We start from the raw sequence: 25,221 nt of genomic DNA on the forward strand, positions 1-25,221 counted from the left end.
TTGTCATGTCAAGAAAACAGGCAGGTCATTCTAAAGATTAATCTAACTAAATAACTCATCTGTAACTAGGATAATAATAATAATAATAAGAAGAATAACTCTGTTTAGAACAGCGATGAATTGGTCTTAACTTTTTTAATCTATGGAGTTTTATATAACCAAGTTTTAAATGACGTGGGTTTGGGGGAACTGGGTGAAATGCACACGCCAGAGTGAATTACTCGGATAGGTCATGTGTATTACTATTAACCACTAGATGTCGCAGTGGACACAGTTTGTTTCTGTAACTTAAACTACGGTGATGTCAATACTTCACTCGAGGTTACACCACAGGCAGTTATGGTTGTTATACTGTCAAATGTCACTCATCCATTACAGAAGAGTAAATATTGTGAGGATCACTATGGAAGCTCTGACAGAGGAACTCCCATGAGTCACAGTACTTCAGCTCATTGTTAGATAATTCCCATGAATTGAAGCCAGTTGAGAACACTCGTGTGTTTTTCTGATCCTTCAAGGTTTCGATTTTTATCTGCCCCTTTAAAGGTTCAAACAACATTCAAAGGAATAGTCCACATTGGAATGAAAATACGGTCATTTTTTCCGGCCCTCATCATGATATAGCAAACATGCACGAGCTTGCTTTCTTTTGTGGAACACACACAGAAAAAAAAAACGATACTTTTCAACTAAATTAGCAAAAGATATATCTCGTGTCCTATGCATTTCAAACGTTCACCTTTAAACAGACAGAATCGTCTATACGTAGAATCGTTGCTATGATAACTCTAGTCTATAACAATAAGAGCTGATGTGGAAAATCTGGTCTCAATCTTGTCCAGGCAGAGATGGTTTTTGTGAGTCACTGTCATAATTCTTTAAGATGTGTTTCAGAGGGCAAAACTGCAATCGAATTACACACAAGGGATTTAGCAGCTTAATTATAGCAATTGAAAAGTTGTTAAAAAGCACCAATAAATTATAAAGTTTTATGTGCTGCCATTTTTTTTTAAATAAACCCAAATGTGCTAAAAGGCAAAAGTTTTGAGTGTAAAAGGTGTAAAATGTAGATATGTAAGATGTAGATTTCTAAACTGAACTAATAAACACACACACACAAATAATTAACAAATAAAAAAATAGCCAAATTAGGTTTCCTTTTGCTGTTTAAAAACTAGTCAGAAATCATGAGATTAATCACAAATTATTTTTTATTCTATTGATTTTTTCCCCGTACATCACTGTTGTGCGTCTCCTGACAAACACAGAAGGTCTTTGACTTGAAGCAGCACTGGACCGACCATTCTGTGTATAACATCAAAATACCACAAGAATGATTAGAGAGCATTTTTTAAGTTTTTGTTCTTAGGTGAATCAATCTTGCCGTTTTGCTTTTGTTAAAGCAGCGTTGAAAACGAAATATTGTCCATGCACTATATGTGCATAAAGTTCAAAAAGCTTAATACTTGTGTATATATTAGCAATATTTCATACAAACAATTAAATATTTTAATAAACAATTAACTTAAAAGCTTGTGCTTATTAGCACATAATCGTCTAACAGTGATGTTATGTAATGTTCCTGTGAAATGATTCGGACAAAGAAATGTATAAATATACCCCCATATATGGTGGACTATACACAAAACTTAACTGATAAAGTAGATGCAGATATCAGATTAACAGAATACAATATGTATTTTATTTATTGCAGGATTACTATTCTTTAAATAGCTTCACTTGTGCATTTTGCATGAAAGTGCTTGTATGTAAATGTAAAGATTTTGCTCCCAGCTGTTACTATGACATCAATAATTAAATATTTTTATTAACCTAATAGATCACTGTGAACAAATCAAAAGGGCTTATATGATTAAGAGGTGCTCGGTTTAAGTGTATTTCTATGAAAACACATACTGAATACTGCAAAACGACGTCCAAATGTTCATCATCAGGTGAAAAGCCATGACACATGCTTGATACACTGAGTCACAAAACCTCTCATCTTTCATTTTTGGACACAGATGTGTTTATGAAAACTGTCCTCCTGACAATGAAGCAGCTGTTAGGAGTCCTTAGTGTGGGTTTCTAAAGGGAACGTGTTGACCCAGCTCTGTGTGCGGGCCATACACTCCTCCCAGCTGTAGAGCGGTCGGTACTGAAAGTGACGGAAAGCCTTGTCTGTGCGGACAGTGAAGGATGTGCAGGCCACAGCGAGCGTGTATCCGTTGAGCAGTGGGGTGTAGTTGCAGAACGGCTTCAGGAGCCAGCGTATCGAGTCGTTCATCCACGCTATGAACCACAGCACCCACACGGGCACGTGCAACGAACGAAAGTTGAACGTCGACAAGAACTGCATGTTGAAGTCCTCGTAGCTCTTATATGGAGAGTCGTCGTAGCAGAAATAATATTCCCCACCCAACCTATCAGGATGTTCCCGCAGAGCACGTGCTGCTAGCAAGTGCATCCATGCCACGTTTCCTGCATGCACAAAAAGACATAATCTAAAGATTACAGGGCTGAACCGTATGCAATTTAATTACAGCAATTATAAAACCATTACATAAATATACAAACAGCACAGATCAATTCAAGTTTTATGTACAGCTGTTTTTCCTTTTTTTTAAAAAAGCCAAAAGTACTGGGGGACTACAGAATTAAGTTAAGTTTAGTTTTCAATTAAATTACGATTCTTTCTAAAGACTGGACAAAAATTTAAATCATTACAATTAACTGAAGTCTGCAGGGTTCCAGGCCTCCAGGAATTGAGTTTGACACTCCTGGTCTAAGAGGAGCAAATGTCCATATAAACAGTTTCAGGAATAGCAAACAGGAATGTTACATTTACGCGAGGGAATCCGTTAAATCATGCTGTGAGTCATTGCTATAATTGACGGTGGTAATAGAATTAATCATCTGAAGAGCTGATGTCAAAACAGAGCTGTGTGAGTCAGAATAAATTCAGAACAACAAAACTACAGCAGCAACAAGTCTGTGCTGGAGAAAACCTAAACGATGTAGTTATTTAATAATATTGAAACATTTCAAAGTATTTAATGCATTATTTAATTGTTATACCAGCTAATTAAATATGTATTTAACTATAAAGGTATTTAAATAATTCAGCATTATAAGCTGTTGTCTGGCCTTATTTATTTTTTTCAAATGATAAGTGATTTTGTGACTTCCTGCACTTGCTTTACTTTATACTTCACTTTGATAAAGTACTAAATGTGTTATAATATTCATTTTATAATAAATGGCAGCTGCAGCCAATGAGTGATCCTCAGCTGCCATCCCATGCTATTAACAGTAACTTCATTTTCATCTTAAAGTGTCTTTATTTTTTACCTAGAGACACATTTTTGGCACATTACTTCAAGAATGAAAACTCAACTTTCAATAAAGTGAATTTCACTGCACAGAGTTAAAAAATAATAAAGGCTTTTATAAATTGTTCATGGCTATGAATGTAAATATTGACTATTGAGAATCCCTATACGATGTTGTTTAAGACATTAGCCTAACGGCCTAAACGGTTACGATAGTGTTTATTTGTCAGCATTTACATGTACAGTTATGTGTCGTGGCATTTTCCTGGCATTACCTCTGCGTATACAATCATAGAGAGTCTCTACATATATTTGGCACATATAAAATTCTCTTTATCCGGAAGTTCTAAAGGGGTCACACTGTTGCCATGGTCACTGTCTTCTGCTGTCACCATGGTTACCTGCATAGACCCTTCCATGCTCAGTGTTTTCTGGAACTCCTCTGATCACCCAACCACCGGTCCGCACCCCGTTCAGATAGAAGTCCTTCATGAGCTGATGCTGTTCCCCGTAGATGCCTGTTGGCCGTAGTGAGCATGTGTAGAGAGAGTTCCCTCCATTGACCTAATCATGGAGAGTGAAAATCAATAACTCACATCAGCAGAAAAGCAAAGAAACGGTCTTTTGATTACATTACAGTTCACTCAGATGCAGAAGATCCATCAACAGTGTTACAAAGATGTATAGTATTAACTGGGAAACGCCAATAAATGCACGGCTTGCTGAAACAAAGAGAGCTATAAACCAACCATAAACAATAATTTAAGGCTTCCAACTTGACTGCTATACGCAGTTCCTTTCCCTTGGGCTTGGGTGGGGGCAGCATTGTGCAAAGTGAGAAGCATGAGTTCCAATTTCATCAAAATATCAGTAGATTGTATAAAACGGAGTTAAACTTTCTAGACTGGCAAAAATGTTAACATGTAGTATGTGTCTCCAGAATGTTAATCAAAATTAATCAAACTCTGTGTTTGTAAATGCAGATTGTACTTCTTCGATATAATTAAACACGCTAAAAAGGGAAATTCAGGGTTCATTCTAAATCACTGGATTGTGTTGTACCTTTGTGCCATTGGCTCCCAGCACCATTTTCTCAGCTGTAGCTTTGGTCTTAGGGTAGGGCATCTCATGGAATATATTATATGGAGTATCCTCATTCCCTCTGTGCAAAGGAAGAACAACACCAAGAGTTCAAATCTTTGCAAAATGAAAAGGTATTCAAGTAATAGGTAGCAGAACTACTCATACCAAAGACTATAGAATACCCATGACGTGTCACTCATATAGTTTTGAATGGGGAAAAATGCAATGCTCAATATGGCCTCTCAATTGCAGGAAACTCCGCCTTCTAAATGAAAGAGCCAATCGCTAATCGTTAAAGTCAGCACGTCACTGCAGCTGCCATTAGAAGTCCCAGTTGCACTCCGAGACGAGCTCAGGAGGTCCTTAACTGAAATCATGTGCCTGACCGACCAGTGCAGCCAAGTTATACCCCAACTCAGACCCATAATGCAGATTCTCCCCTCTAAATGAGTAGACAAAGATGCATTCTTACAGCTTGCACAAGAATGACACTATATCCAAACAATGACCCAAACATAACAGATTCAAAAAAATGTTGATGCCTATCCCTGTCTATCCTGCAAAGGGAGTTTAAAATCTAAAATGTTAGGTAAAATATTGGATTTGAGTTTGTATGATTATTAGTAATTTAGTTATTTTTAGTATGATTATTAGTTAAAGTATAACGTTGGGTTATTTTTAATATAATGCAAAAGCAGCAGACATTATAACATTTCCAATGAGGTTGTGAAGGTTTTTTTTTCATTTTTATTTTTATATATAAAGTTGGCTATGGCAGCACGTACAAACTTTCCTGCAAAAACTCTTTTTATTACCATGACCTTAGAAAGGCATTACCAATGGCATGCAACCAATGTTTAGCAACAATATAAAATATCAAAACACTCCACAAGGACTTCATAAAAATGTGCATGAAAGGAGAAAGAAATGGGGAGAGAGAGATGAAATATAATACTGATGTGGTTTAAATAATGACATTTTCATTTGAATGTGTGCATGTTTGTGTTTCCAAAAATAAAGGAAAATATTTAGGTTTACTGATATTACTCAGGAAGAAATAAAAATATCTGTGTCTGTGTGTGTTAGTCACTTTCCAAGGAAAATGTTAATGCTTTTAGCATGTGGCAGTAATGGAAACCTTCAAGCCAAGGCTTTGCTCGGTGTGCTGTTTTAATTAGAGTTCTAGCTAGACTACTTCAGTTAAAAGCCTTTATTAAACTGTCAGATGTGAAACTACTGAAACATAATCCTAAAGCGAGTGACATTTTTCTTTGGTTGATTTCCAGGACAAACCACAACAGAGCATTCACAAACTCCTACACATGATCCGCCCCTTGCAGGTTTGTTTTTTAATAATTTGTTTTTGGCTGATGGATTGTCCTTTAATCAACCGATATCAGTGTAGTACTTTTAAACCCACATAACAGGCAAAATACATGGGCTTCCTTCAAAATCAGCACACACAAAAAATGTTGGAGGAAAAAAAGACCAGATTCCATCTGTGCTAACTATTTACAGAGCTGAAAACTGCTATTTCAGGAATCAGGTGACAAATCATCACAAGACGTGCTTTGAGACATGTTAGTGCCACTTATCAGGTGACTTATAGGAAAACAGCATAAACAGACGCTCTCTCTATAGAATTTGTTTTGAATGTTGAGATTTAAGTTGGAATAGCATTCCCAGGGCATGTCCATCAGACTGTGGCCTGTTATTCTTCAGCTTGAAAGATATTTCAAGATGGAATGTTGTAAAATTCTGCTGTCATTCCAGAATGTGTTCAGCATGTTCAAACCCTTCCCTTCAGTTATCTCAGACATTCCCTCCAAATCTTTAAACACTTTTAGGCAATGTTTTGAATTTAAAACATGCCACCTTGTAAGCAGTTCTTGCATATATCAAACAGCTATTAAAATAAAGTCACTTACCTGACGAATGTATCTCCTTTCACATTTGGACCAACCACCTCCATGGAGCTTGTATAGACCAAATACTGAATACCAATTTCCACACATGCATTTATGACATTCTCTGTCCCTGAAGGAGAACAAAATCCAAAAATAATAAATATTAAAAACGCACGGCAAACAGCTACAGGGTGAAGAAAACAGGAACACTGTTAAAAACAAAAGAAGGACTTAAAAGCTGACATTAATGAGTCTGAAACTGAACAGATCAAGTGATAAGAGGAAAAACAAAAGGTAACCAGATGTGCATTGGCTTTTTTACTAATCAGATCATTCAGTGGGTTTTTAACGAGAAGATTTCTAGAGAAGTAAGGTGGAGTGCAAATGTGAGAGCAAGGGAAAGAATGATATGATAGGAGAGGGTCCAAAGTAAAGAAAAATTCCAGGACGAACACACATTCATCATCTCTAGCTCTTTTTTTCATCTGTAACCCATGGGTTTATCTGGATCTACTAATGCAATAAAGAAACAGGCCTCAAGACATGTTACTCCACCCCAAAATGAAAATTGATTAATCACCCCCAACCCCAATGTCATTCCAAACCCGTAAAAGCTTCGCTCGTCCTCGGAATACAATTGAAGATATTTTGGATGAAAACCAGGAGGCTTGTAACTGTCCCATAGACTGCCAAGTAAGTTAAACTGTCACGGTCCAGAAAGAATGAAAGACATCGTTAGAATAGTTCATCTGCCATCAGTGGTTCAACCGTAACGTTATGAAGCAACGAGAACACTTTTTGTACAGGAAGAATATAGGCAAAAATATAGGGGTAAGTGATAAATGAACATTTTTATTTTGGAAACTATCCCTTTAACCAGTAAGGTGTACCACAAACAGTCAGAATTGAAAACATGTTGATGATTAAGTGTAAAACAATGAAACGGATGAACGCGATCTGAACACATAAATACTCTTATCTGTGGTTATATTCAGAAGATGTTTTTACGCATTCAGGTGGTAATGCGTTGACCTTTATGAAACACGTATGTTTTATTTCTCATAAAGCATGATCTGTCCAGGCTTGCAAGAGGATTTATTGTACAATGCTGTGAACTATGGTTAAAAACAACATATTTTTGTTCTTATTATGCTCACTTTATTACATTAGGAAGAGTGAGATGAGAATTCCTGCCGCCTTTGTGAGGGTAAACGATGCATTTCCGGACCAAAGAGACCAGCTTTAAGGTTACTTGAAATGTCGGACAAACCAAAGCACGCAAAACACCTACTAACATTTCCTCTAACAATAAAAAACCCACTTCCGTTTGAGGTCAGTAAGATGTTTTTTTTTTTTTTTTTTTTATACTTAAATTTTTTTTATGCAACACATGTAAAAGAACAGAACAGACAGGTCATTAGGGGTATCACAAACCATTATGTTGTTCATATACAGTTAACTTCATATCAGGGGTTGCTCTCCCAATGGTCTCGGAAGAGAAAGAAAGAAAGAAAAAAAAAAAACCAGACATTGCAGTCCACTTACAATAACTCACTATGTTCCATCCATTCTCCTAAACTTTAACCATTTTGACAAGTACTTGTAAAATGTATCCATGTTAAATCTTAGAGAGAAGGTGAGTTTCTCCATGTCACACATATCTTTTACAATCATTATCCATTCTGCTTTTGTTGGTGGATTCTCATTCAACCATTTCTTAGTTATTGCTTTTTTACTAGCAACCAATAAAAGTTTGAGAAGGTACTTATCTTGAGTACTAAAATCAGTTGGTATGTTTCCTAAATATATGGTACCAAAGCTGTTCTCAATTTCAAAATCACAATATCAGTTTTATTTCAGTGATTACCCCTAACCAATAAGACTGAATTGCAGGACACTTCCAAAATATTTGAAAGTAATCAGCCATATAACTATTATGTTGTCTCCAACAGAGTGCAGATTCCAGATTTCCATCCTGTAAATATTTTCTTTTTGGAGTAATAAAAAATCTTATATTCTTCCATGATAATTCTCTCCACTGACCTGAGCTAGAGGTAGTATACTGTGTTTTACAAATATTTAGCCATTCTTCATCAGATAAAATTATGTTTGCTTCCTTCTCCCATTTATCTTTCACATATAATGTAGAGTGATTTTTAGAAGATTGTATACTTGAATATATTCTTGATATCATTCTCTTATGAGTTCCACTCCTATACGCATCAATAAAAACATTGATAATAGTCATTTCAATTTTTTCATTATTTTTTATATTTTTATTATAATGGTTCCTAAGTTGCAAATATCTAAAGAAGTCCTGTTTTTCTAATATATAGGTGTCATTAAGATGTTGGAAGCTCTTTAAACCTTTATTGGATGAGATTGTACAATATGATGTGATGCCTTTCAACGTCCATTGTTTAAACCTTGAGTCCAATTGAGCAGGTTTAAAATCTTTGTCATAGACCACCCATCTTAACAACCGTGCTTGTTTCTCGAGCTTAAAATTTTTTACATTCCTTGAACCAAATATTGAGAGGAACCATTGTCCATTGGCTCAGTTTGTTAGAGTACTTAGGAGAGAGGGATCTGGTGAAACCAGGAGGAGGCGTTATCGAGCGTTCCGTGACAGAGATGATTTTTTAGAGACGCTGTGATCTCTTAGAGATTATGTCCAACTGGACAGGAGCCACGATTAGTGCAGGGGAAATCATGGGTTCAGGCTTAGATTCTTCACAGGGACCATCAAACTGTCGGGACAGGGCAGTCGCTTTGCTGTTCTGGGAGCCCGGCCTGTAGGTGATCTTAAAATCGAATCTTGAAAAGAACAGAGACCAGCGAGCCTGGCGAGCATTCAGACGCTTAGCTGACCTGATGTACTGCAGATTCCTGTGATCAGTGAGCACTGTAAAAGGCTGACGAGCTCCCTCCAGCCAGTGCCTCCACTCCTCAAAGGCGGTCTTCATGGCCAGGAGTTTGCGATCACCCACGTCATAATTGCGTTCTGCAGAGTTGAGCTTGCGGGAGTAAAAGGCACACAGGAACATTTTCGCAGGGTTACCATACCGCTGAGACAGCACAGCCCCCACTCCTGTGTTAGATGCATCCACTTCAATGATAAACTCCATTTTAGGATCCGGGTGATGGAGAATAGGAGCAGAAGTGAATCTCTCCTTGAGCTGAGCAAAGGCCGCAGCACTCTCCGTTGTCCACTTCAAATATTTACCCCCTCCTCGAAGCAGAGATGTGAGGGGAGATGCAATTACACTGAAGTTGCAGATGAATCTGCGGTAAAAGTTGGCGAAGCCCAAAAAGCGTTGCAGCACCTTAACAGAGGAAGGTTGGGGCCACTTCACCACGGCTTTGCCCTTTCTGTAATCCATCAAAACTCCGTCCGCACTGATAATATAGCCCAGAAAGGAGATACGTGTCTGGTGGAACTTGCACTTGGAGAGCTTGGCATAGAGCTGGTTATCAATCAGGCGCTTGAGGACCGCACGAACATCTTGGACATGCTCCTCAAGGGAATCAGAATAAATCAAAATGTCATCAATGTAGACAATAACTCTGTGATGTAACATGTCCCGGAAAATTTCATTTACAAAGGCTTGAAAAACTCAAGGACTGTTTGATAGGCCGAAAGGCATTACCCGATATTCATACTGCCCGGATGTAGTAGAAAACGCAGTTTTCCACTCGTCACCACTCCGTATGCGAATCAGGTTGTATGCGTTCCTTAAGTCCAGCTTGGTAAAGTAGCAGGCAGTACGAAGCATCTCCAGGGCTGCTGGGACTAACGGGAGAGGATAGCGGTACTTCACTGTTACTTCATTAAGACCACGATAGTCGATGCACTGCTGAAGACCCCCATCCTTCTTCTTAACGAAAAAGAATCCGGCGGAAGCAAGTAGTGATGAAACATTTACATACAGATGATTTGACAGAATGCGGACCACCGGGTTATTTTCCCATCTGACCAGGAAATCTGAGGGTTATGACTCTCTAGCCATGAAAGCCCCAAGATTATCGGATGCCCAGGTGAGTGAATCGTGAAGAATTGGATAGTTTCAAAATGCTGTGTCCTGAAGCTGAGCGTGAGGTGTTGCGTGGTGTATTGCACCTCTCCAGACCCCAGGGGGCGTCCATCCAGTGCTTCCACGGTCACACAAGGCTCACATGCGAGGAGAGAAACATGATGGGTTTTGGCAAATGCAAGGTCAATACAATTTCCAGCAGCTCCAGAATCAATCAAGGCTTTTACGTTTAAAGTTTGTCCGTTAAACTTCAAAGAACTATCCACAGAGAATAATTTAGAAGAGTGATTAGAACTCACTGCAGCAGAATTCTTGAGCGCTGGATTAACTGGACAGGTAGCTCTCGGATGTCCTGCCTCTCCACAATATATGCAGAGATTATTACGGCGTCTCCACTCCCGCTCCACTGTAGAGAAGCGCGTGTAACCAATCTGCATGGGCTCCGACTCCATGCTGGGGGAAGCACACTCAAAGAAACTGGACCTGAGAGGTGTGCGTCGGGAGTGAATCAAGTTGTTGAGGCGGATGGCGAGCTCCATAATTTGATTCAATGATTTACCATCGTCGCGCCACGCCAGCTCTCCCTGGAGGTCCGAGTTGAGTCCCTTGCGATACAGGAGCTTAAGAGGTTCCTCCTCCCATCCAGCTTGAGCTGCGAGGGTCCGAAAAGAGAGTGTGTAGTGCGCGGAGGTAGAATTACCCTGACGTAACGTGAGCAGTAGTTCTCCTGGATCCTTTCCTCCCGCTGAATGTTCAAACACCTCTCTAAATTGGGTTAAAAACTCATCATAAGAGGGGAAAGAGAGCTGACCTCCATACCAGAGTGCAGTAGCCCATTCCAGAGCTCGGCCGGTGAGTAGGGAGCATATGAAGGAAACGCGGCTCTCATCAGTGGAGTAGGACTGTGTCTGCTGGTTAAAATACATGCTGCACTGCAACAAAAATCCCTTACAGGCAGAAGGCGAGCCATCAAATTTCTCAGGAAGGGATCATTTAGGCTGGTTTGTATTGTTAATCACGGCAGGTGTAACGGGAGCGGGTGCAGCGGGACTCAGAGCTTGATTCTCAGCCGTGCTCGGCGAGGATAGGGCCTGGACAGATCTCACGAGCTCCTCGGTAAGAGCTGTTAATTTGACCAGCTGTTGCTGATGGGCGGCCAGCACATTAGCTTGAGAGGATACCTCAGAGGACAGTCGATGGAAATCTGCTGGATCCTGTTTTGGTGAAGTCTTCTGTGACGAAGAGGCTGAGGCGGTCGGATCCATATGCAGTATTTTATTAACACAGGTAAGCCAGCAGAGAAAGACAGTCATAGAACTCAAGGAGACTAGGCAAGGCCAGTATAAATTACTCAAAACAGCACACAGGTAAGGGCAATCCAAGAATCGTAACTCAAACAGGTGTGGGTCAAAGGGCTGGCCGCTTAGGTTCACAAACGAGATTAGAGTCCAAGTCAAAATCACAAAAAAAAAACCCCAGAAACAAGCTAGAGGCAGAGTTAGGGTAAATCAAGACTTCAGAAATGAACGATCAGCAGAGCAGTCCAGATAAAGGGGAGCTGAGGATACACAGGTGATAATCATGCAATGATAAGGAAATTAATCAGGAGATAATGAGCAGAGGTGAGTAATAGGCAAAGCAGTCCTAATACGCAGGAGAGAGGGAAACTCTTATCATGCTGGATATTATCTTCTGAGCCAAATCCTGACTGATGGAGATCCACTGTTGTCTTATTAGTTCTCAGAGTTGATCACAGTTTGTGGGTTTCTTCTTGTCCACTCACCTCTCGAGGACTGACCACCGGTTCTCCATGAGATGGAGATCTGGGGAGCTGCCTGGCCACGGATCCAAAATTTCAATGTTATGATCTTCGAGCCACTTCTTTATCACTCTTGCTTTGTGACATGGTGCTCCATCATGCTGGAAAATGCACAGAATAAGTCACTCTTGCAGGACGTTTTGATACCATTCTTTATTCATGGAAGTGTTTTTGGGCAGAATTATGAGAGAGCCCTCTGCCTCGGTAGAAAAACAACCCCACACATGAATGGTCTCAGGATGCTTCACTGTTGGCACAACACAGGACTCATTCACCTTTTCTTCTCTGAACAATTGATTTTTCAGATTTCCCAAAAAGTTGGAAGGAAGCTTCAGAGGAAATAACTTTGCACCAGTCTTCTGGCGTCCAATCCTTGTACTTCCTGCTGAATTTCAGTCTGTCCTTGATGTTTTTCTTTGAGGAAGTGGCGTCTTTGCTGCCTTTCTTGACTCCAGGTTGTTGTCCAAAACTCTTGGCCTCACTGTGTGTGCAGATGCCCTCACACCGACCTGCTGCTGGTATGTTTAGTCAATTAATGTTGGCTGGTCATTTTGTGTCAGGATCAAAAAACTTAAATGTGTGTTTTTGTGAAAAGTTAATTTTTTGGGCCAATGACTCTTTTAGCAATTATTTAAAATGTATCTGATCAGTCTACATAATAATCTAGAAACTATGTGAATGAACACCACAAATTTAGCAAAACAAAATTTGTCACTGCAAAAACTTTTGGCCTTGACTGTGCAGTTTTTACTGTATTTTAGATCAAATAAATATAGCCTTGGTGAGCATGAGAGACTTTCCAAACAGCAGTGTGTTTTTAATCTTATAGTAATCTCCAGTCTATCTACTCCGTTATTTCAAAGTTTATTTCCTAAACCGTATTCTGAAGCAACTCCTAAACCCTTTCAAAGTGCAAAACACTGACGTCACTTCTACGAAGTCACTGCTTCCTTATTCTTCGCTCACCTTGTACATTGACAGCATAGATGGCCTTCTCAGGAACCTTATACCAGACATCAACCAAACTAGCTGCGTGGAAAACCAGGTCTGCTCCCTGAAAGGCGTCACGTACGCTCCCATAGTCTGTTATATCTCCAGGTACCACCACCACCTTCACATGCTCTGCGCATGAAAGAGAAAGATACAGTACATTGTTAACAGCATATTGTTAGAGTGCTGATATGCAGGTGTATCTATATAAAGGGTTTTTATGTACAATGAGGTAGCTGTCATGCAAACAGACGGGCAGCTGAGAACTGACGTGACTACCAGTACATACAATAAAGCTACGGTTATATAATGAAACGATTTCAATAGTAGTCCAGTCTACTGACAATCATCTGCATTCTTAGTAGCACAACAAAGTGTGTGTTAGCTTCATGTATTCCAGTGAATATGGGTGTAACCAGGGTTGTGTTTTATCTCTACAGTTCACCTTTGGAAGTTTCCTGATGATTTCGAGGATCCTAAGTGGTATTCTTGATAACAATGACAATTCTCCTGAAGCAGGAAACAAACAATAAACTTCATCTACTTGGTGGAAGCAACACCCTCATCTTGGTAAACAAAATGCAGTGTTTGTCATTCCCACCAGCAGATATTTTTCACACAATGAACACGGCCATTCATGACTGCTCGGCAAAGAACTCCTGTGGCATCTTTCTGATCTCTGCATTTTCCAGTTGCTTTTGGACACATGCATTTAACAACTCAGCACAGAATTACAGGTTTTTAAACCACTACACAAACAAACAATTAATGTGAGCCGCTATCAGCTGCTGTGCATTGCAGATGTTCAAATAAAACAGGCTCTCTCACATCTGTGTGATGGTTAGTTAACTTCACTTTATAATCGTAAAAATCTGCCTATGAACAAAGCTTTCCAAGTAGTAACACAAAATCAGTCACGTACAAAATCACTTACTAGCTCACTATGCAAGTAGGTCAATGTTTGAAACTTCTGATAAAAAAAATGTTATCTAACCTATTTCTGTAGCCGTATGGACTTTGTCCACATGCTAAGCTGTTTTTTCAAGCATCTCTGTTGAAGTAAAGTGAACTCTCCCCTATTAGACCCTGGGATAAAAACTAGCAATATGTGAGGGCTAGAATATCATTAGGGCAGGACATTGGATACTCGTTGTATGAGACCCACAAGATAAAAGAATTAAATTAAAAAAAACACTGGCTAATAAAAAACATTTGGAACACAAATTAGAACCAGATAACCGAATTCTAAGTCTAACTTACCTCGTGAATCTATTCCTCTGGCTGACGTTGCATGAGGATTTAGTGCAAAAGGACATTGTGCTTCAGCTAAGAAGCACTACATATTTGCTGAAAATGAGAGATCAGTTTCTCCATAATAATGTGATTAATGAGGGTGGGTGAATACAGTGAATAACATCCCATAATCCCATTGTATGAAGCAAGACATCAGCCGGATGGAGCATTCTGGTGATGCACAGTGAGAGGAGGAGACTGGACTGGATGGAAATGACTGGTGCGGCCTGACCTTACCACCTGAACCAAGCCCAAATACACACTAATAAATCCAAGGATATGAAAAACGTTTCCATTTCCTCTGTCATTTCAATGCCCTTTCCCGTTATTGGAGTCACAGAAAAAGATGTTTCCCGTGGGCACGTACAGAAACTACACCCTATACTGTGAACATCACGAATGCAGACAAATTATCAGGAACTTGTTAATAAAACAAAGAGTGTTTCTTTAATGATGGCCACTTTTGTGTCTCACCACCCCAACTTAGAAAATGTTTTCCCATGCCTCCATGAAAAAAAAAAAAAAAATTTTTTTTTAAAACTATGGTAACCTAGATAAAGAATATACAAACAATTTCTTTATTCCTGGAGTATGTAATGTTTCTAAAAAAAAAAAAAAAAAAATCACACGTCTCTAGGTTTTGTGGCGTTATTTCTAACACAACCACCAAGACTGCGTCAACAGTGCCATTCTGAGAAGTGAAAGAGCATCTCGACATGAAATATGATGCATAATGTAGAAAAAAGAGAATGATCAATGTAAATCTTGTGAATATGCTGTTTTTAAAGGGCCTATTTGTCATTTCCAGTCAAAATTAAAAAACACAATTATCAAAAACACAATTTAATTGCATCAAAACAACAATGAATAGCATCATCGGTTATTTATAGGCTACGTTGCCTACTTTGGAGATTAATTAGTCCAAGTGTGAAATTATTGAAGAAACATCTGGTCATGACATGGTGTTGTGCAGGGTGAGTTAACTACGTAAAACACAACAACGAACGTAATGTTCAACAAGAAACCGATTTCATGATCACCGTGGACGCTAACAAGCTAGTAGTCATCTTAATGAACAGTTTGTTTGAAGCGTTTCTCACCTGTACTGTGACTTTGTAGAGGGTAAACGGTTTTATCGAAAAGCCTGATCTCCTTGATATTTTCTTCCCTCTCCAGCAAAACTCTCAACAGGTGCTGGCCGAGAAAACCGCATCCTCCGGTTATCACGTAAGTTAGCTTCGACTTCTCGTTAGTCATTGTATTACGCCGTTGAGTCCTCTCCTGGTGTTGACTGCAGTGTTTCAGTGTTTACAGAGACGCTCAACTGGTTCACTCTGTGAATATAACGGAGAAGAGGACGAGTCAGGTCAATCAACGTATAGTTCAGAGTCTGAATGAGGTCTCCCCTAAACGGGGTCGGGGGTTTAGCCTGTGAATAAAACTGCCTCCTCCTAATCTGCCCGCCCATATACTGAACGTTAAAACGCTGTCAAAATGTAGCCTACGTTTCTACTAAATTTTACCTATTAGATTTTAGATTTTTTTAATCCGTGAATGTTTGAAATCTTCAAGTAAATATTTTACCATAGGTTAACAGAGACCCATGTAATATTAGTATTTTTAAAATAGACTGTGATGTGCACATACCTGAAACTCATCCATCCCACTGGAGCTTATTTTATTTTGTCTTTATGTGCATGATCACGCATCCACCATCACATTGTCTACTTTGCACACACCTTAAATAAACCACTTACAAGTCCATAACATGGCATGAAGTCACGCACACAGAAATTCAACTTATGATTCATTCTTATACCGTAATGTTAGTGTCATGTGTTGTGTCTGGAATAACTAATCCAAGAAATTGGAGTCAGTTCAGTTTCAGTATGACTGGAAATGTTAGACAGATCTATAAGACTCTTTTGACCTGTTTGAGCCAGATAGCACAGACAGAACCTCCTGTACTGTAATTTGCTAAATCACAATCTGCGTGAGAAGTTAAAAATTAACACAATGATCATAACTTTAATCACAAAAACAATCTCCAGTCAAGGATAAGGCCATTTAACCCATATGAGCTATAATTTAACCTGTTAAAACAGAACATGATAACTCGTGGAGAGAGAGAGAGGGGAGTGTGTTAATGTTTGAACGCTAAAAAAAAAAAAAACACCCTCCCAGCACTTTTAAACTTGCTTCTTTTTGCATAATCTTCAACGCTGCATGGGAGAAAACTGTAGATGAAAGCAAATTTAAGCAAGAGGATTTGCAAGAGTGTTTAGCAGTTAGCCTGTTACTTAACTGGTTACATCAGGCCAACAGCTCTTAACTTGACTTAAGAGCTGAAACATTATAAACAAAAGAATCTTAAGAACTTTATTAGAGATTCTTTTCTTAAAAAAAAAAAAAAAAAAAAAAAAAAAAAAGATTAGGTCAAGGTAAATAGCAGTGCAGTGTTTAAACAAAAATGAACAAAGACAAGGAAAAGAATGAGGCAACAATTTCAGGTTGAGGATCTTTCCCAATAAGCCGAGCAGCCAGCTTGGGCATTAATATAATATAAAGTCCTGTCATTCACTCTGTCATTTTAAATCTAGTTTGAGTTTGTCTTAAAAAAAAAAAAGAAAAAGAAAAAAAAAAATCTCAAAATAAACAAGTAAAAAAATAAATAAAAGAAAAATAATAATAATAATAAAATAAACCAACAATCAGTGACACTTCCTGCAAAATACCGGAGGATGTGGTTGCCACTTTACCGTAAAAATATAGTAACAGCATTTTAGGTTACGGACTTCATTTCCCTGAAAAAAATACACTTGCTTCTATATCTGATATAATGTTAATATGCAAACTCCTCTGAATTAATTATATCTACTTTGAACCACCACAAATAGGTGGCGAACAACAGGATAACTCATCACAAACAGCTCTCACACAAGCTGAGGAGTGAATACTAATATATAGTTCAGCGGTTCTCAGACCTCTCCATCGAGCACCCACAGCACTGCACACTGTTTATGTCTCCCTGTATCTGACACACCCACTTACGGTCTTGCATTCTCCACTAATGAGCTGATGAGTTGAATCAGGTGTGATAATTGTGGGAGACATACAAAATGTGCAGGGCAACGGGGTAATTCAGGACAGGTTTGAGAAACACTGCTATACAGGTGCTTGACATATAATTAGAATATCATCAAAAAGTTGATTTATTTCACTAATTCCATTCAAAAACTGAAACTTGTATATTATATTAATTCATTACACACAGACTGATATATTTCAAATGTTTATTCTTTTAATTTTGATGATTATAACTGACAACTAAGGAAAATCTTAAATTCAGTTTCTCAGAAAATTTGAATATAACTTAAAACCAATTCAAAGAAAGGATTTTTAGAAATCTTGGCCAACTAAAAAGTATAAAACTGAAAAGTATGAGCATGTACAGCACTCAATAGTTAGTTCGGACTCCTTTTGCCTGAATTACTGCAGCAACGCGGTGTGGCACAGAGTCGATCAGTCTGTGGCACTGCTCAGGTGTTATGAGAGACCAGGTTGCTCTGATAGTGGCCTTCAGCTCTTCTGCATTCTTGGGTCTGGCATATCGCATCTTCATTTTTTATGGGGTTAAGGTCAGGTGAGTTTGCTGACCAATTAAGAACAGGGATAAACCATGGTCCTTAAACCAGGTACTGGTAGCTTTGGCACTGTGTGCAGGTGCCAGGTCCTGTTGGAAAATGAAATCTGCATCTTCATAAAGTTGGTCAGCAGCATCAAGCGTGAAGTGCTCTAAAACTTCCTGGTATATGGCTGTGTTGACCTTGGACCTCAGAAAACAGTGGACCAACACCAGCAGATGATATGGCACCCCAAACCATCACTGACTGTGGAAACTGTACACTGGACCTCAAGGAACATGGATTGTGTGTCTCTCCTCTCTTCCTCCAGACTCTGGGACCCTGATTTCCAAAGGAAATGCAAAATTTACTTTCATCAGAGAACATAACTGTGGACCACTCAGCAGCAGTCCAGTCCTTTTTGAAGCGAGACGCTTCTGATGCTGTCTGTTGTTCAAGAGTGGCTTGACACAAGGAATGTGATAGCTGAAACCCATGTCTTACATACGTCTGTGTGTAGTGGTTCTTGAAGCACTGACTCCAACTGCAGTCCACTCTTTATGAATCTCCCCCACATTTTTGAATGGGTTTTGTTTCACAAACGTCTCCAGGGTGCGGTTAGAGTGTGGCACCAGGTGTCTTCAATATTGAACCTTTTCACAATATTCTAATTTTCTGAGATACTGAATTTGGGATTAAAACGAAAAGAAATAAACATTTTAAATATATCAGTCTGTGTGTAATGAATGAATATAATATACAAGTTTCACTTTTTGAATGGAATTAGTGAAATCAACTTTTTGATGATATTCTAATTATATGATCAGCACCTGTAGAACAAGAGTTAATAATCTCGGTGCTGGAGGGCCGGTGTCCTGCAGAGTTTAGCTCCAACCCTAATTAAAGCAGCTAATCAAGCTCTTACTAGGTATACTTGAAGCCATAGACTAGGGATGTCAAATTAAATTTGTGGAGGGCTGGAGTTTTGTTCAAACCTTGCTTCAACTCGCATACCATAGCTGCATCCAAAAACTTAGTCAGGTGACTTCCTGCCTTGCTGTCTAATCAGACAATGATTTTGCAGGCAAGGTTTTTGCACGAAGGCACCTCATGAAACGGATTTCAGACAGGCTTCTGAGGTGGAGTAATGGTTTAATGATCTACAGCAAAATATAGAGATCTTTGGCGATAACTAAGTGGATATTTAATTACTGCAATATTAATTTCTCACTAGAAATGACATAAAAAGTGGAAAACGTTAATCAGATACATACATTTACACACAAACTGACCATCGACTGCAACTTTCAGGTGCCATCTTTATTTTTTTGTCACCGAATGGAACACCGAATTGTGGGATCTCGAAGGCCGCAAAGGATACATAGGCTGCCTTCAAAAATCGGCCAGATGAAGGCATCTCAGGAGACAGGAAATGAAGCGATCACTGAATTCGGACAGTACTTTAATGCTTTACTACCTTGGAATGCGTCCTCCGAAGGCAGCATTTTTTAGTTTTTGGATGCAGCCCATGTAAGCTTTCAAATAAGCTTGAATAACTTGATTAGTTAAAAGCTTGACAATGCAAATTACACACACCCATGGAGAAAACACAAATTTAGAAAAGTCAGGGGAGGAGGAGAGAGAGTGTGTGTGTGTGCACGTGTGTGTGGTTTGAAAGTCATTCTGGCCATTCATTCAGGGCTATTCTGGGTTTTAACTAGTACAAATATAACATTAAGCTGTGGAAATATAGCCTACTTTCTTGGAAATGCAGAGAACAGGCTTTCTTTAGCTTTCCTGAAGGTTTACACTGTCCTGTTTGCAATTGGCTAAAAAGGGGGAAAATAATCTATCAAATATAAGTCCACAGGTTTATGATGAGCTAAGAAATCCTTATAATCAAGGGATGATAAATTTAATCTTTAAGTAATGTTCGTGAAATGAGTCTTGCATGGTCTTGTCAAAGTGCACACTGTACATATTTTGCTAATAACACAATTTACTTTATAAAATTAACTAAAATCTAAAGTTTAAACTTAAGAATTAATTTAAATTTTGATTTCATATTAAGTCTCAGCTTTCACAGCTTACTAGCCATATCGCTAGCTATTAATAGTCTGACACTAGTGGCTAATTAAAGGGTTAGTTCACCAAAAAATGAAAGTTAGACTGTTTTTACTCCTGTTTTTACTCCTGTTTCATCCTAGGTGTATATGACTCTTGTTTCAGATAAATCCAGTCGGAATTATATAAAAAAATGTCCTGGCTATTCAAAGATCTATCATTGCAGTGCAGGGTGTTGCAGTTGAACAGTCTACAAGTCGTCAAATAAAGTGTGTGCATTCATCATAAAACGTGTCTCACCAGGCTCCGAGTTGTAAATAAAGGCCTTCTGTAGTAAATGCAAACATTTTTGTAAGAAAACTATTCATATTTCATAAAAGGATCTATTATACCTTTTATCATTAACCATCAGTTATCTGTCATAGCCGCTCCGGTGGATGACGCAAGATGTATGCACAGCGCGCGTGCCTCTGCGATGTGCTAGTCTCGTGAGTTTGCATATAGGAGTAAAGGAAGCAAAATATGAGGGGCTCCCACTCTATATAAATCAGTGCTTGTACGTCATCCATTCAGAATCTTGACTGAAGCAACTTGGAATCCTAAGATCCTAAGCTATGTGACATGGCAATAAGAGCAATGTCTCATTCCCTCATCCCAGGGAACAGAGGTTACATGAATAACCCCGAGCATTCCCTTTTGATTCGGTCACTCTACATTGCTGTGAGAACATAAAAAATCCTGCCGTGTCACAGTGATGGAGCCTGGCTCGACTGAAAATGTCAAGTTTCACATACGGAACCGTAATATGAGTGGTGATGATATTGGTGCTCTTGTTAAACACAGCTCAGGTCTACAGGACTTAGTGAAAACCATGTAAAGTTAAGGGGGGGTGAGGCAACTAGATGATGCCGCATCACACCGGGGCGGAGTTAATGCTGGTAAAAAAGGGAATATGAAATGGTGGAAGCACCAGCATCATTACATGTATAGACTAGTTGAAGTTCATTTCAACAAAATTGTCAGAGCTGAAGTGGTCACCTATGTAGGAGTCCTAATTTGCACACTGTTGAGGTGGAAGCAATCTCGCCAAGTGTCCTCTGTTTTTGTGTGTGCTCCTCTGACTCCACTCCTAAAACGGAGATGTTCTGGCTCGGTACCTGCATGCTCTTTTGCATAATCACAGTCAGCCCTGAGACGTGCAGTCGTCCCACGAGCTGTGCTGAGGAGCAGCAGGAACGTGCAGGAGGGTTCACGCCAGCTCGGTTTGGCGGGAAGTGGCTAATAACCTTAGACTGTTTCTGCACTTCAATGAAGCACTCTGTGATCATCTCCACCGCTGCTCCAAAGAGACCCGATGGATTCACGGGTCCGTCCAGAAGAGCCACCTCCTCTCAGTCATTCAACTCAGTCTGGGTAAGCCATAGGTGATGATCCAACACTACAAGATTCCCCATGTTGTCATGGTCCGACTGGAGGTACCATGGCACTGAAAGATATCACATCCCACACGCCGGGGGAGGGATGGAGATCAGCAGTCATGAAGCACACTGGAAGGGAAACAGCAATGGTGGGTGAGGAATGGGTGGGCACTGTGCTCGTCACCTGTCCTGGACAGATCCAAATTGGAAGCTTGCGGCACTTTACTCCTTGGCTCAAAAGAGGATGCAGAGAAAGAGCACAGCAGAGCTATTTGGGCAAGTTCATCATCTCGGACGATGGCCACACGGACCCTGAGAGTCCGAAGGCTCATATCTCTGCAGTGGGGGCAGTCTGATCCCCCTTAGAGCCACCTATAAGTGGGTGCGACCCAGGCAAAAGTTGCACGATTTGTGGATATCAGATAGTTTGATTGGCTCCGCACAGGAGAGGTCATCTTTGTCTGAAGCCCACTGGAATACAGCAGGGGAGACAAGGTGTGTCCGCTGTAGCGTGTAGATCACAGTGAGTACTCTTGATGATAGTTAAGACACAGATAAAACAGTACACAGAATCTCATAGATTACAGTTTGCAACTAGACGTACTATTACTTCCTCTACAGTCAAAAATATGGGTGTTATATTAGACAGCAACTTGTCTTTTGAAAAACATATTTCCCATGTTACAAAAACAGCATTCTTCCATCTTCAAAACATTACCAAGCTAGGAAACAATAATGCATCTCATAATTTGTGACCGCGGCTGTATCTGATCAAATATGCATATTATTCTTTAGCTCGGGTTAAACTAATTAATTTTACTTTGTTGGATCAGCAGCTATGCTAATTATGTCTCTATTTATTTCTCTGTTTCGCCACAGGATTGACATCCCGTGCTAACTAGGATTTACACAAGCTTTAGTCTGGATCCAGAACACCTGAGAAGACATGATGCTGACCCTCAGAGGACGCTAACCCTAAAACATGCAATACTACCAGATATTACTACAAGTGTGATTGCATCATATAATAATTGCTGTTAATAGTGTTGTCTGGTTCAATACATCTTGTATTTTTCAGAATATTTCTGCCATATGCACATAAACTGAGTCACCACTAATAACTAAATAGTTGAAACTTAATCTTCTGTAAAATTGCTTTGCAATGATTGTATCGTAAAAAGTGCTATACAAGTAAACTTGAGTTCAATTGAACTGTATTGAATTGAATATGCTTTTTGTTTCTTGTAGGTTTGCTGAAGGCAAAGATTGTGAATGGATGACGTACAATCGCTGCTTTATATAGAGTGGGAGCCACTCATATTTCACACGCTTGAACACCATTGGCCAGTTTCACTGGAGCGATTCAATAAGGCTTCAGTAGTATTTAGAGGAAAGGGTAATTCCCATAGCACTGTAGAGTGACCTAATTGAAAGGGAACCAGTCTCCACTTTTTTTTTTTTTATATCGAAATCCTCCAACTTTTTTCTGCGGTTCATAATGTACATATTATAATACATTGCACTTCTTTTTATATTCTGTAAAATACTCTATACTGTATAGTAACTCCACTGTAAATTCTGTAAATCATAGCTTCACTTACTCTGCACTTATATGTATATAAAACTCTATATTCATGCACTTCTGGTTAGATGCTAAATGAATTCCATTAGATCTGTACTTGTACTCTGCATACTGACAATAAAGTCGATTTTAATCTAATCTTCTCAACATGATGTAAACACACTAACTAGTGGAAGTGTTTGTGGGCAGGTCAGATTTTGTTTGTATTTGACGGACAGGCAGGGATTATGCGAATGTGTTACCCAGTGACTTATACTGGAAACAGGCAAAAGATTTGACAATATGATGACTCATTAAGGCAATTTAGAATCGACGCTCTCTTTTGAGAAACAATATCTTTATTTATTATGCACTTTTTCAACTAACATCTTTGTAGATTTTTTTTTCATTTAAGGATAGCTATGATATAAACCACAAATTAGATATAAAAAAATATTATATATATATATATATATATATATATATATATATATATATATATATATATATATATATATATATATATATATATATATATATATATATATATGTGTGTGTGTAATATTATGTATATATGTGTGACCTGCTCTTTAAGTGCCATGCAGGGAATGTCAATTTACAATGACTTATTATTTTTCACTTCCACAAACTTTTACTGAAAAATTACATTAAATATAATTACAGTTATTCACAGTATATAGTACAGAAACTTTGTTAACCGATTATTAGCTTTTAACTGTTAGAAATCACTATAATTTTTTATTGATACCACTTTTAGCTTACAGGTGGGTGTTCATAATGCAAACAGATATACAGGGCCATACATTGGAATATAATGTATAATGTATCCTGGGATTTTTTTATGGTTACTAGGTTTTAATTTACTAAGCAACGATTTTACAAATGAGAGTAAAACACTGAACTATTCTTTCACATACAGAGAGTGTTTCACTATGATTGGAATTGTTTGTGGTTTCTAGGTTTCAATTTACTAAGCAACAATTTGTTATGGTTTCTAGGTTTTAGTTTACGAAGCAACTTCTTAGTAAAGTTGTAAGTATAGATATATATAGATAAAATAAACAAAACGTCCTCTACCACTAGGTTGCTTTATTCTTTTTCTATTCTGTTTTCTTTTTATTATAATAAAAAAATAAAAAATAACTTGTTACTTTATGTTGATTTTGATTGCTTCCACGGTCCATTGCATACAAATATATGCATGTCACGTTGACAAATTATTCCATTGTTATTTTCGTTTTCTTTTAGGCCTATTTATTTACCGCGAACTACAGGAAATGCTTCAGTTTTTGATTTTAAATCCAGGTACTGTTTAGAGGTCACGGTAAGATGTTGGCATCTTGTAATCACGCAACGCGGCTGTGAGGAGTGCTATCCGCATTACCAGTTCGCCACCGGTGATTCGGGAAATTACAACAGCTTCCGATGAGGGTACGTGTGACGTCGTACAGAGAGGAAATATTTCAGAGTAAACCAGAATGAATGAATGGCTTGCCCTGTCTTTTACCGCGAAACAGCGCTGGTCATCGCATCATTTCCCGCTCTAACTCAGGTTTTCTGAATACCACAGTGATGACTGACGGTGGCTTTTGTCACACCAGTTGAGTTTATCTAGCCACACATTTCACACAGCGGGTTTGGCCGCTGTCAACTAGAAATTACTACTTATAACCCAGAAAAAATAGGCCTACATTATTAATATTTTAACCCATTTTATCCTCCCTTGCTCGCTTTCTCTCCTTGCTCCTATATCTTTGCTTAACGGTCTTACAAATAATAATAAGATGAGTTTAGCTGCAGCCACAGAAGATATTACTTGGCAGGTGGTCTATACAAACCACATGCTTTCCTATGTGAGATTACCCCTTACCTCAGCAGATTTCCTAATTTTCTTCAATGAATCCAGTGAGCTCAAACTTGACGTTTGTTTCCTGTGTCATTTTAGAGAAGGAGGTGTGTGTCTTCCTCTGCAAGCCACATGTTTCCGCCACACATTGAGCAGCTCGAATACAGAAACATGGTGAAGGAGATGAAGAAATCGAGACAAGTTATTTATACTGCCTTAGTGGATCAAAA

General features: G+C 38.8%; 1 protein-coding gene across 3 annotated transcripts; it reads right to left on the reverse strand.

Moving 5' to 3' along the window:
* Positions 1-1,679: 1,679 nt before the first annotated feature.
* LOC127953810 (3 beta-hydroxysteroid dehydrogenase type 7) lies at positions 1,680-25,152 on the reverse strand. 3 transcript variants are annotated; one of them, XM_052553132.1, is made up of 7 exons: positions 25,016-25,152; positions 15,559-15,792; positions 13,142-13,297; positions 6,344-6,452; positions 4,395-4,494; positions 3,734-3,896; positions 1,680-2,481 (listed from the first exon to the last, which is right to left on the reverse strand). In XM_052553132.1, exons 2-7 carry the CDS (start codon positions 15,713-15,715, stop codon positions 2,066-2,068), a joined length of 1,101 nt encoding a protein of 366 aa, XP_052409092.1. In that variant the 5' UTR covers positions 15,716-15,792; positions 25,016-25,152; the 3' UTR covers positions 1,680-2,065. The 3 variants fall into 3 exon arrangements, with proteins under 3 accessions (XP_052409092.1, XP_052409091.1, XP_052409090.1); XM_052553131.1 differs by lacking the exon at positions 25,016-25,152 and adding an exon at positions 16,106-16,266; XM_052553130.1 differs by lacking the exon at positions 25,016-25,152 and having other exon boundaries at positions 15,559-15,919.
* Between the last annotated feature and the right edge of the window lie 69 nt (positions 25,153-25,221).

Source organism: Carassius gibelio, chromosome B3 (genome assembly GCF_023724105.1).
Source record: "Carassius gibelio isolate Cgi1373 ecotype wild population from Czech Republic chromosome B3, carGib1.2-hapl.c, whole genome shotgun sequence".
NCBI classification, from domain to species: Eukaryota; Metazoa; Chordata; class Actinopteri; order Cypriniformes; family Cyprinidae; genus Carassius; species Carassius gibelio.

Coding starts and splice junctions, on each gene's coding strand:
- LOC127953810 (XM_052553132.1), bottom strand. CDS start 15,715: ATGACTAACGAGAAGTCGAAGCTAACTTACGTGATAACCGGAGGATGC. Junction 13,298..15,558: donor TCTACAAAGTCACAGTACAG/GTGAGAAACGCT, acceptor TTTCATGCGCAG/AGCATGTGAAGGTGGTGGTG. Junction 4,495..6,343: donor AAAGGAGATACATTCGTCAG/GTAAGTGACTTT, acceptor TCCTTTGCACAG/AGGGAATGAGGATACTCCAT.